At 42.1% G+C, this 13,051-nt stretch overlaps 1 protein-coding gene across 2 annotated transcripts in view; it reads left to right on the plus strand.

Annotated features, from left to right (window-relative positions):
* Positions 1-13,051, plus strand: part of NUP155 (nucleoporin 155) — an 81,744-nt gene that overhangs the window by 7,452 nt on the left and 61,241 nt on the right. Inside the window, exons 2-5 of one of the 2 annotated variants that reach the window (XM_017548238.2) lie at positions 681-818; positions 1,204-1,300; positions 7,302-7,372; positions 12,698-12,790. In XM_017548238.2, coding sequence (XP_017403727.1) covers positions 681-818; positions 1,204-1,300; positions 7,302-7,372; positions 12,698-12,790 — 399 coding nt within the window. Of the gene's footprint in view, positions 1-680; positions 819-1,203; positions 1,301-7,301; positions 7,373-12,697; positions 12,791-13,051 lie in introns of those variants that run through there. The other variant, XM_017548239.2, reaches the window with a different exon arrangement.

Genomic DNA, 13,051 nt, shown 5'->3' on the forward strand with positions numbered 1-13,051 from the left:
AACCACTGCTCTAAGAAAACAAAAGGGCCACATCACACTATACCAAGACTAGATTATTCATTGCTATTTTTTTTGTTTGTTCATTTTCTTTTTTTTTGAGATGGAGTTTGCTCTTGTTGCCTAGGCTGGAGTGCAATGGTGCAGTCTCGCTCACTGCAATGTCTGCCTCCTGAGTTCAAATAATTCCCCTGCCTCAGCCTACTGAGTAGCTGGGATTACAGGCATGCACCACCATGCCCAGCTAATTTTGTATTTTTAGTAGAGAAGGGATTTCTCCATGTTGGTCAGGCTGGTCTCGAACTCCAAACCTCAGTGATCCTCCCCGCTTGGCCTTCCAAAGTGAGTGTTGGGATTACAGGTGTGAAACACCGCCCAGCCACTGTTATTTTCAAATAACATTACATTATCAAATTTAAACCTTTCCTTTGTTATAGAGCAAGTTTTGTGAGAGATGACCTTCCCTTCAGATCTGAAACCAGTAACTATCCCTGTCTTAAAATGGAATATTTCAGGCCTACTTTGTGTGGGGTCAAAACTAGTATATCCTCTGTACCTTTGGAACCAGCACACAAAAAAATTATGTGTGCTGGTTGCAAAGGTACAGAGAGGCACTCAGTCCTTTTATATGCCCAGTTGATGAACAGTACGTTATTATAAATACTTCATTTTCTTTTTTGTAGATAATCCCACTGTTTCTGGCATGTCAGATATGGATTATCCTTTACAAGGACCTGGTTTGCTGTCTGTACCCAACCTTCCAGAGATAAGTTCCATCCGAAGAGTTCCTCTCCCACCTGAACTTGTTGAGCAGTTTGGACGTATCCTATTACTTTGTATTTAACTATTTAAAAAATGTTAACATTGATATTTTCATTGTTATGTGTTTAATTAGTGTGTTATATGTATGTTCATTTAAGGGCGTTACTTAAAATATGTTAAAGTATATGGGTTCTGTGTTTAATTAGAGTGTTATATAAGAGTTTTATTTAAAATATGTTAAAGTATATTCTGTGTTTAATTGGTGTGTTATATATGTTCATTTAAGGGTTTTATTTAAAATATGTTAAAGTATATGGGTTCTTTGTTGTATTAAAGAGTAGACACATTGCGATTTTTTACATAAATGTTAAGTCAAAAGCTATTGAAACAAGTTTAAGAAAAATAAGATTCAACTCTGTCTGCCTTACATCTATACTACCTCAGATATGCAGTGTAACTGCATGATGGGTGTGTTCCCTCCTATCAGCAGAGCTTGGCTCACGATTGACAGCGATATATTCATGTGGAACTATGAAGATGGGTATGTATTTAAGGCTGGTTTGCTTTAAGTGTGATTAGAATTTATGTAAACTTTACTGTGGCTAGTGTTCTCATTAGAAGCTGCTTGGTTTATCTTTCATTCATCTAGCCTTTGGGTCAATGCTTTTTAGTATGCATATCAATTATCTGGGGATGTTCAAATGTGGATTCTGTTTTGGTAGTCCTGAGTGAGGCCCAACGGTCTGCATTTGTAACAAGCTGCCAGCTGCTGCTGCTGGTATATATGCCATTCCTGAGTAGCACGAGTCCAGGTCCCAAGCTCTTAGCCTGTAGTAAAAATAGTATGTTGGCAATTCATTAAGAGATGATTGGACATTTTTAAAGACTTCTGTTTTCCTTGCCTTTTTTTTTTTTTTTGGAGCTGAAGAGTTGCTCTGTTGCCAGGCTGGAGTGCAATGGTGCAATCTCGGCTCATTGCAACCTCTGCCTCCTAGGTTCAAGTGCTTCTTCTGCCTCACCCTCCCCAGTAGCTGAGATTACAGGAATGCGCCACCACACCTGGCTGATTTTTGTATTTTTAGTAGAGACGGGATTTCACCATATTGGCCAGGCTGGTATCAAATTCCTGACCTCATAAACCACTTGCTTTGGCCACCCAAAGTGTTGGGATTATGGGGATGAGCCACCACACGCAGCCCTTTCCTTGCATTTCTATGGAGTAGGCATCTGATATTTATTTTGTTGTCATTTTGTGATTTTGACCTGTGTGTAAATTGTTATGTATAGAAATGATTCTGAGTGAAAGCCTAAGGTACTTTTGCTTAAATGGAGCATATTGGTCTGGTGATCTCCCTCTTGACTTTTTAGAGACAAGATTTTGTTTTACTTCCAGCTGTCCATTATATTATCCGTAGATGAGGTAATGGGATAAACATAGGAAGGCCCATATAATTAAGATGTTACTCTTGCTCCTCCGTAATTAAAGATCTTTTTAGGTGCACACATGCATTTAAAAAAAACCACCGTATCAGCCAGGTGTATTGGCTTATGCCTGTAATCCCAGCACTTTGGGAGACCGAGGTGAGCAGATCACCTGAAGATCCGAGTGTGAGACCAGCCTGGCCAACAAGGCAAAACCCCATCTCTACTAAAAATACGGAAATTAGCTAGGTGTGGTGGTGCATGCGAATAGTACCAGCCACTCTGGATGCTGAGGCAGAAGAGTTACTTGAACCTGGGCAGTAGAGGTTGTAGTGAGCCAAGATCGTGCCGCTACACTCCAGCCTGAGTGATAGAGAAGACTCCATCTCAAAAATAAAAAAAATCGTTGAAAGAAAATTGAAGCTAAATGACAGCTTAATACCTATGGCTTAAATGAAACATTGTTTTTCTAGTAGAAGTTTTCATGGCAGTTTTTCTTGTTGAAATATAATAGTTGTAATAGCAGTGATGTATGGTTGTGATTATTTTTTTATTTTTTTAGAGACGCGTTTTTGCCATGTTGGGCAGGCTGGTCTTGAACTCCTGACCTCAGGTGATCCACCTGCCTCAGCCTCCCAGAGTGCTGGGAGCCACCACGCCCGGCCTGGTTGTGATTATTTTTCATGTACCCTGAGTGTTCCTCACTTTGTTATGTTTCCATAACATATTCATTTTTATGCTAAATAATAGAAACTTTGTTCAAGAATGTATCTTTCCAAGAGAAGTCAATGCAAAAAAATTACAGAACAGATAAATGTGAGAATAATTATTTTCTATAAAACATGTTTTTGGTCAGGTGCAGTGGCTCTTGCCTATAATCCCAGCACTTTGGGAGGCCGAAGTGGGCGGATCACGAGGTCAGGAGTTCGAGACCAGCCTGGCCAACATGGTGAAACTCTGTCTTTACTAAAAAAAAATTAGCCAATTACAGGCACCCACCATCACGCCTGGTTGATTTTTGTAGTTTTAGCAGATACAGGGTTTCACTCATTCATGAGGGCATATCCTCATGACCTAAAAACCTTTCAAAGGCCCCACCTACAAATACTATCACATTAGGAGTTAGGATTTAACATGAATTTTAGTAGGACACACATATTTGATCCATAGTAGTGTGTGTTCATTTAAAGAAAAATTATTTGAAGATTGTACTTATTTAAAAAAAAGGCACAAGTTATAAGTCTACAAATTCAATTTTGTAGAATTTATACATAGTTTAAATATTCAGTTGGCTTTCTATTAGAAATCCTAATTCATTCTGGATGATGAAAATGTAATCTTGGGTCATTTTATTGTGCTCTAACCCCCAACTTTCTCAGCATTTGGATCATGGTTTCAAGAGACTGTGCCAATTATCAAAGGGCCCTGTGGGATGCCATGTTGTAGGAGGATGGGGAATCCTAGTCCACATAAGATGCCATTTAGCTATTTTGTCCTGTGTGGATGGCCCTTTCAGGATAATTGGAAGCTTTCTTGAAAGTCTAGATCTTATTTTTTTCTTGATATTTATTCTGCTTCATGTTCTCTGAGCTTCTTAGAACTTTTAGTTTAATGTCTTTATTTTTCAAATTTTTTTCAGCTGTTATGTTTATTTTTCTCTCTCTCTTTTTTGTTTTCTGTTCAGCCATTTTCTTGTTTTTGTTTTTTTTTTCCCCCAAGATGGAGTTTTTCTCTGTTGCCAGGCTAGAATGCAGTGGATAAAGTTGGTTCACTGCAACCTCCCCCCTCCTAGGTTCAAGCACTCCTCCTGCCTCAGCCTCTAGAGTAGCTGGGACTACAGGCGCACACCACCACGCCTGGCTAATTCTTGTATTTTTATTAGATATGGGGTTTTACCATGTTAACCAGGCTGGTCTTGAACTCCTGGCCTCAAGTGATTTGCCCTCCTTGGCCTCCCAAAGTACTGGAATTACAGGTATGAGCCACTGCGCCAGGCCCAGCCTTTATCTTTAAATTCTCTGATACATTTTCTTTGTTCTGAGATTTCAGCTGTACGTTTGTTATACCGTTTGATATTACCTCATTTTGGATGCTCCATTCTTTTTTTGTTTTTCTGCTCGCACGCTCTCTCTCTCTCTCTCTCTCTCTGTTTTCTTTTCTTTTCTTTTTTTGGAGATGGAGTCTCATTCTGTCACCCTGGGGTGCAATGGCATGATCTCAGATCACTACAACCTGTGCCTCCTGGGTTCAAACAATTTTCCTGCCTCAGCCTCCTAAGTAGGTGGGATTACAGGCATGTGCCACAATGCCTGGCTAATTTTTGTATTTTTAGTAGAAATGGGGTTTCACCATGTTGGCCAGGCTGGTCTCAAACTCCTGACCTCAGGTGATCTGCCTGCCTCTGCCTCCCAAAGTGCTGGGATTACAGACGTGAGCCATCCCACACCCAGCCTCACTGGCGTCTTACAATTTTTATCTCTCTTTTGAAATGCTTTACCTGTTTTTTTTGTTTGTCTGTTTTTTGTCTTTTTTATTTCTCTTTTTTTTTGAAATGGAGTCTCACTCTGTTGCACAGGCTCAAGTGCAGTGGCGTCATCTCAGCTCACTGCAACCTCCACTTTCCAGGTTCCCAGGTTCGAGTGATTATTATGCCTCAGCCTCCTAAGTAGTTGGGATTTCAGGCCTGTGCCACCATGCCTGGCTAATTTTTCCTATTTTTAGTAGAGAAAGGTTATCACTGTGTTGGCCAGGCTGGTCTTGAACTCCTGGCCTCAGATGATCTACCTGTCTCGACCTCCTAACTTTACTTATTCCAACATGTCATCAATTAGATAATTTTTCCTATATAAAACCTATATACATAGTTCATAGTTATTTTAAATTTCTTGTCTGATAGTTTGGATTTATAGCTGAGTCTGGTTCTATTGATTACTTTGTTTCTTGACAGTAGGGTTTTTTTCCTTGCTATTTTGTGTCTCATAATTTCTTATTGAAAGCCAGAAATCATGTGTAAGATGGTAGATACTATAAGTAAGTAGCAAGTAGCATTTATTCTTAGAAATGGGCATGTCTCGGCCTGGCACGGTGGCTCATGCCTGTAATCCCAGCACTTTGAGAGGCTGAGGCGGGTGGATCACGAGGTCAGGAGTTCAAGACCAGCCTGACCAAGATGTTGAAACCCTGTCTCTACTAAAAGTACAAAAATTAGCTGGACGTGGTGGCACACACCTATAATCCCAGCTACTGGGGAGGCTGAGGCAAGAGAATCGCTTGAGCCTGGGAAGCGGAGGTTGCAGTGAGCCGAGATTGTGCCATCGCACTCCAGCCTGGGTGACAGAGTGAGACTCCATCTCAAAAAAAAAAAAGAAATGGGTATGTCTCTTCCTTTGCTAAGGTATAGCAGATCTATTCCCCCTCCCCCCGACAGAGTCTTGCTCTCCCGAGCAGGCCGGAGTGCAATGGTGCGATCTCCGCTTACTGTAACCTCCACCTCCCAGGTTGAAACGATTATTCTGCCTCAGCCTCCAGAGTAACTGGTACTACAGGCTCCCACCACCACACATGGACAATTTTTTGTATTTTTAGTAGAGATGGGGTTTCACCATGTTGGCCAGGCTGGTCTGGAACTTCTGACTTTAGGTGATCCGCCTGCCTCTGCCTCCTGAAGTGCTGGGATTACAGCCGTGAGCCACCGCGCTGGCCAGTGGATCTTTATTATGCAAGAAGTTTCCTTTTTCCAGGTCAGGACTTGAGCTGAATTTGAGTTTTGTTGTTGCTGTAGTTACCCTCAGAGCACTGCAGATTTCAATTCCTTTAGAATTATCTTGTACTTAGGGTACAAGTTGGTCTACTGGAGATTTTTTCTCAGTGTTCCTCTTACATACTCAATCTTAGGCTTTTCCTGTGATTCCATCCTTCTAAGATGGTCCTCTTCATGCTTTTGCCCCTGCCCCAGCAGTAGATCGATAACTACTTAATGTTTGTAGTCCAGTTGGGGAGCAGCATTTTCTATTTTTTGTATATCCCTACTTTTCTAGTTCATGCTTATCCATAAGCAGGTCTGGGTCTCTGGGTCTCGGAACTGAAACAGCTTTGCTTGCTTGTTTTTTCATTATATATTACATATACATATAAATTTTTCATAGAGACCAAGTCTCACTGTGTTGCCCAGGAACTTGAACTCCTGGGCTCCTGCCTCAGCCTCCCAAAGTGTTGAGATTACAGGCATGAGCTACCTTTCCCAGTCTTTTTATTATATTCTGTATATAAATTTATTTATCTAATAAAGAGCATTCAGGAGTTCAAGACCAGCCTGGGGGCAATATGACCAAACCTTGTCTCTCTCTTTTTTTTTTTTGAGACAGTGTCTTACTCCATCGCCCAGGCTGGAGTGCAATCGTGCGATCTTGGCTCACTGCAACCTCTGCCTACCAGGTTCAAGTGATTCTCCTGCCTCAGCCTCCTGAGTAGCTGGGATTACAGACATGTACCAGCACACCTGGCTAATTTTTGTATTTTTAGTAGAGATGGGGTTTCACTAGTCTCAAACTCCTGACCTTGTGATCCACCCGCCTGGGCTTCCCAAAGTGCTAGGATTACAGGCATGAGCCACCATGCCTGGCCACCAAACCTTGTCTCTATAAAAAATACAAAAATTAGCTAGGTGTGTGGTGGAGATTACAGTGAGCCAAGATTGTGCCACTGCACTTCAGCCTGGGTAACAGAGCTAGACACTGTCTCAGAAATAATAGTAATCATAATAATAAAGAGCACTGTAAGATAACACTTTGTTTTCTTTCCTTCTTTTATTTTTTTGAGACAGGATCTCACTTTGTCACCCAGGCTGGAGTATAGTGTCATGAACACTACTCACTGCAGTCTTAACCTCCCAGGCCTATATGATCCTCCTACCTCAGTGGCCTCATGCCCCTATGCCTGGCTGATTTTTTGTTTCTTTTTTGTAGAAACAGAGTCTCACTTTGTTGTCCAGGCTAGTCTCGAACTTCTGGTCTCACTCACTCCTCCCACCTCAGATTCCCAAAGTACTGGGATTAAAGACATGAGCCACCACATCCGGTTTGCTTTGTATGTATAACATATTTTTCTTCATTTATTGACAGAGGAGACCTTGCCTATTTTGATGGACTTAGTGAGACTATTCTTGCTGTGGGGCTTGTGAAACCAAAAGCTGGTAAGAAATAAAACTATAAAGAAGAGATTATGTGTGTATAATTAGACTCCAAATGGTATAGACAGACCTGAACAACAACTGTTTTTTTTTTTTTAATTTGAGACGGAGTTTTACTTGTTGCCCAGGCTGGAGTGCATGGCGCAATCTTGGCTCACCGCAATCTCCGTCTCCTGCGTTCAAGCTATTCTCCTGTCTCAGCCTCCTGAGTAGCTGGGATTACAGGCATGCACCACTGTGCCTGGCTAATTTTGTATTTTTAGTAGAGATGGGGTTTCTTCATGTTGGTCAGGCTGGTCTTGAACTCCCGACCTCAGGTGATCTGCCCACCTAGAGCTCCCAAAGTATTGGGATTACAGGCGTGAGCCACCGCACCCAATCTTTTTCTTTTTGAAACTGAGTCTTGCTGTGTCTCCTAGGCTGGAGTGCAGTGGTGCAATCTTGGCTCACTACAATCTCCACCTCCTAGGTTTAAGCAGTTCTCCTGCCTCAGCCTCCTAAGTAGCTGAGATTACAGGTGTGTACCACCACACCCAGCTAATTTTTGTATTTTTAGTAGAGATGGAGTTTCGCCATCTTGGCCAGGCTGGTCTCGAACTCGTGACCTCATGTGATCCACCCGCCTCGGCCTTTCAAAGTGCTGGAATTACAGATGTGAGACACTGTGCCCAGCTGACAACACACTTTTTTAAGCAGTTGTAGTTTCTGTTGAAGTTGTATTTTGAATTCTAATTTGAAATATGTCAAGTGACCTTTCTTTTTTTTCTTTTTTGAGACGGAGTCTCACTCTGTTGTCCAGGCTGGAGTGCAGTGGCACGATCTCAGCTCACTGCAACCTCCACCTCTTGAGTTCAAGTGACTCTCCTGCCTCAGCCTCCCGAGTAGCTGGGACTAGAGGCGTACGCCAACACACCCAGCTAATTTTTTTATTTTTAGTAGAGATGGGGTTTCACCATGTTAGCCAGGATGGTCTTGATCTCCTGACCTCATGATACGCCCGCCTCGGCCTCCCAAAGTGCTGGGATTACAGGTGTGAGCCCCCGCACCTGGCTGTAAAGTGACTATTAATGTTTAACTGTTTACTTACTTCAATGGCATAAGTGACACTGCCTTTAAAAATGTTAAACTATGATTCTTAAATTTTATTTTACTTTCTTGATCCACCTGAAAATTTTACACTATAGATTTTTCATTGATTGCTGAATAATGTTAAGAAAAAATTTTGTATCTGTGTTTTATTAGTCTTTTTTTTTTTTTAGATAAGATCCTTACTCCATCACCTAGGCTTGAGTGCAGTGGCATGATCATTGCTCACTATAGCTTCAACCTCCCAGGCTCAGGTGATCCTCCCACTTTAGCCTCCCAAGTAGCTGGGACTACAGTTATGCACTATCACGCCCAGCTAATTTTTGGTATTTTTTTTGGTAGAGATGGGGTTTTGCCATGTTGCCCAGGCTGGTCTTGAACTCCAGGGCTCAAGCAATCCACCCACCTCAGGGATGCTGGGATTATACTTGGGAGCCGCTGCACTGGCCATCTTTTTAGTCTTTTTTTTTTTTTTTTTTAGATAGTGTCTCACTCTGTTGCCTAGGTTGGTGTGCAGTGGTGTGATCTCCACTCGCTGCAGCCTCCGCCTCCCAAGTAACTGGGATTACACACATGTGGCCCAATGCCTGGCTAATTTACCTTTTACTTTATTTTTTGAGATGGAGTCTCGCTCTGTCACCAGGCTGGAGTGCTGTGGCACAATCTCGGCTCACTGCAACTTCCAACTCCCTGTTTCAAGTGATTCTCCTACCTCAGCCTCCCGAGTAGCTGGGATTATAGGCACATACCACCACACCCAGCTAATTTTGTATTTTTAGTAGAGACAGTGTTTCACCATGTCGGCCAGGATGGTCTCCATTTCCTGACCTCGTGATCTTCCCACCTTACCCTCCCAAAGTGCTGGGATTACAGACCTGAGCCACTGTGCCGGGCCCCAGCTAATTTTTATATTTTTTGTAGAGACAGAATTTGCCACCTTGGCTAGGCTGGTTTCGAACTCCTGACCTCAGGTGACTGGCCTACCTTAGTTTCCCAAAGTGCTGGGATTATAGGCGTGAGCTACCACACCCTAGGCATAGTCTTGATAGCCCATGGAAGTGAGAACAGAGTTCAGAGTAAATCTTCGAGACATCACAAGCATTGTTTGGCTTACTCTTTATGCCTCATAATGCCAAATCTCTCATCAGAGATACTGAGAAGGATGATTGATGTAAATTTAAAATGTATCCTTTAAATATACCTTGTTTTTTTTCTTTTTTTGATATAGAGTGCCACTCTGTCTGCCAGGCTAGAATAGCCTGCATGCAGTGGACCTCGGTGCTCACTGCATGCAACCTCTGCCTCCTGGGTTCAAGCGATTCTCCTGCCTCAGCCTTCCGAGTAGCTGGAATTACAGGCATGCGCCACCATGCCCAGCTAATTTTTGTATTTTTAGTAGCATGTGGTTTCGCATTGTTGGCCAGGCTGGTCTTAAACACCTGGCCTCAAGTAATCTGTCCACCGTGGCCTCTCAAAGTGTTGGGATTACAGGCATGAACCACTGTACGGCCAAATGTACCTTTCTATGGGAGGAAAAAATGGACAAAAATTTTTTTTTTGTAAGGCCTAAGTAAAAATTTTTAAGATTATGGCCATTTTGAAATTACAGATATTTAGTTAAGTAAAAACAGACAATGGAATCTCGCTCTGTCACCCAGGCTGGAGTGCAGTGGCATGATCTTGGCTCACTGCAACCTCTGCTTCCAAGGTTCAAGTGAGTCTCTTGCCTCAACCTGCTAAGTAGCTGGGATTACAGGCACCTGCCACCACGCCCAGCTAATTTTTGTATTTTTAGTAGAGATGGGGTTTCACCATGTTGTTCAGGCTGGTCTTGAACTCCTGACCTCAGGTGATCCACCTACTTCAGCCTCCAAAAGTGCTGAGATTACAGGCATGAGCCACCACCCCTGGCCAAAACAGATATTTTATATACTATTTACTTGCATTGAAAATGTATTTTCAGGATCACACACACAAGAAAAAAGAAAATGTATTTTCAGGCCGAGTGTGGTGGCTCATGCCTGTTATCTCAGCATTGTAGGAGGCCGAGGCGAGCAGATCGCTTGAATCTAAGACTTAATACCAGCCTGGACAATATGGTGATACCCTGTCTCTACAAAAAATACAAAACTTAGCCCGAAATGGTGGTGCCTGCCTGTAGTCTCAGTTATAAGACTGAGGCAGGAGGATCGCTTGAGCATAGGAGGACAAGGCTGCAGTAAGCCTTAATTATACCACTGCACTCCAGCCTGGAGAGCAGAGCAAGACTGTCTCTAAAATAAAAAGAAAAAAGAAGCAAATGTATTTCCATAGAGTCTAAAATAGATGCATAAATGTATAAATATTGCTCTATACTCTTATCAATATTCTAACCTTTGGTTTAATTTTATTTCCCAGAATTATCTAGGTTTTATTTACATTTCAAAATGAAATCTGTTATATATATTTTTTAATCATGGTAAAATACACATAATACAAACTTTGCCATCTTTTTCTTTTTCTGGTTTTTTATTTTTATTTTTTTGAGACGGACTCTCGCTCTGTCGCCCAGGCTGGAGTGCTGTGGCGTGATCTTGGCTCACTTCACTTCAACCTCCGCCTCCCAGGTTCAAGCAATTCTGCCTCAGCCTCTATAATAGCTGGGATTACAGATGCACGCCACCACGTCCAGCTAATTTTTGTATTTTTAGTAGAGACGGGGTTTCACCAGGTTGGCCAGGCTGGTCTCAAAACTCCTGACCTCATGATCTGCCTGCCTCGGCCTCCCAAAGTGCTGGGATCATAGGCGTGAGCCGTGGCGCCCAGCCAGCTTTGCCATCTTAACTGTTTTTAAGCCTACACTTCAGTGGTGTTAAGTCCATTCACATTGTGTAACCTTCACCACCATCTATATCTAGAACTCCATGTATCTTGTAAAATGGAAACTGTACCTATTAACTAAAAACTCCTGTTTCGCCTTCCTTCAGCCCTTGGCAGCAACCATTTTCCTTTTTGTCTGTATGAATTTGACTATTCTAGGTTTCCTTATATATATATATGAATGGACACATATGGTACTGTATTTGTCATTTTGTGACTGGTTTATTTGATTTAACCTGTGTCCTCAAGGTTCTTCTGCATTACGGCATGCATCAGAACTTTCTTACTTTTTAAGGCTCAGCATATTTATTCCATTGTGTGTGTGTGTGTGTGTGTGTGTCTTTTATTTGAGACAGTTTTGCTCTTCTTGCTCAGGCTGGAGTGCAACGGAGCGATCTCGGCTCACCGCAACCTCTGCCTCCTGAGTTGTCAAGCAATTCTCCTGCCTCAGCCTCCCAGATAGCTGGGACTATAGGCGTATGCCACCACTCCCAGCTAATTTTTTTTTGTATTTTTAGTAGAGACGGGGTTTGACCATGTTGACCAGGATGGTCTCGATCTCTTGATCCACCCACCACGGCCGACCAAAGTGCTGGGATTAACAGTCATAGCCACCGCGCCTGGCCTTTATGAAATTTTTTTAATCCATCTATCAATGGACACGTGGATTTTGTTTTCATCTTTTAGTTATTGTGAATAATGCTTCTATGAACATGGATATACAAATGTAAATCTTGATATTTTAATAAATTTAAACTATTTTGTAATAGAATACTTTTTAAGTAGCATTCAATACTGAAGTGATTGTTTTTTTGTGTGTTTTTTTTTTGTTTTTTTTTGTTTTTCCCGAGACAGAGTTTCGCTCTTGTTACCCAGGCTGGAGTACAATGGCGCGATCTCGGCTCACTGCAACCTCCGCCTCCTGGGTTCAGGCAATTCTCCTGCCTCAGCCTCCTGAGTAGCTGGGATTACAGGCACGTGCCACCATGCCCAGCTGATTTTTTGTAGTTTTAGTAGAGACGGGGTTTCACCATGTTGACCAGGATGGTCTCGATCTCTTGACCTCGTGATCCACCCACCTCGGCCTCCCAAAGTGCTGGGATTACAGATGTGAGCCACCGCGCCCGGCCCTGAAGTGATTGTTTTCTAAGGTGGTTCTTTTCTATTTCTGTTTACTTTTTTTCTTTTCAATTTCTTGATGACATTCAAAATTTACTTATTTAAATGATCATACATAGTAATATTTTAACATCAGAATTTACTAAACTGGATCCAGACTTTTTATACTATTTAAATAGTAGCTGACTTTAATGATAATAAAACCTTACCCTGTTAGTGCTTACATGCTGAAAGTATTCCTGCCCTGTGTCTGCTTTATCTTAGGCATCTTTCAACCTCATGTACGACACCTCCTGGTTTTGGCGACCCCTGTAGACATAGTAATTCTTGGACTCAGCTATGCTAATTTGCAAACAGGTATGACAACCTACGTTAACGTTTTTTAAAATATGTTGGCCAATTGATATTACAATTAAAAGCTAATCTGGGTGAAATGTTGAATTCCATGGACTCAAATTAGTGATTGTTACTGCCAAATCCTCAGGCAGTTTTCCAGAATTTAATATTGGGTTAGTTTTGTTTTTTTGAGACAGAGTTTTGCTCTTGTTGCCCAGGCCGCAGTGCAGTGGCACGATCTCGGCTCACGGCAGCCTCCACCTCCTGGGTTCAAGCAATTCT

The sequence above is a fragment of the Cebus imitator genome, unplaced genomic scaffold (assembly GCF_001604975.1).
Source record: "Cebus imitator isolate Cc_AM_T3 unplaced genomic scaffold, Cebus_imitator-1.0 Scaffold205, whole genome shotgun sequence".
Classification (NCBI taxonomy): Eukaryota; Metazoa; Chordata; class Mammalia; order Primates; family Cebidae; genus Cebus; species Cebus imitator.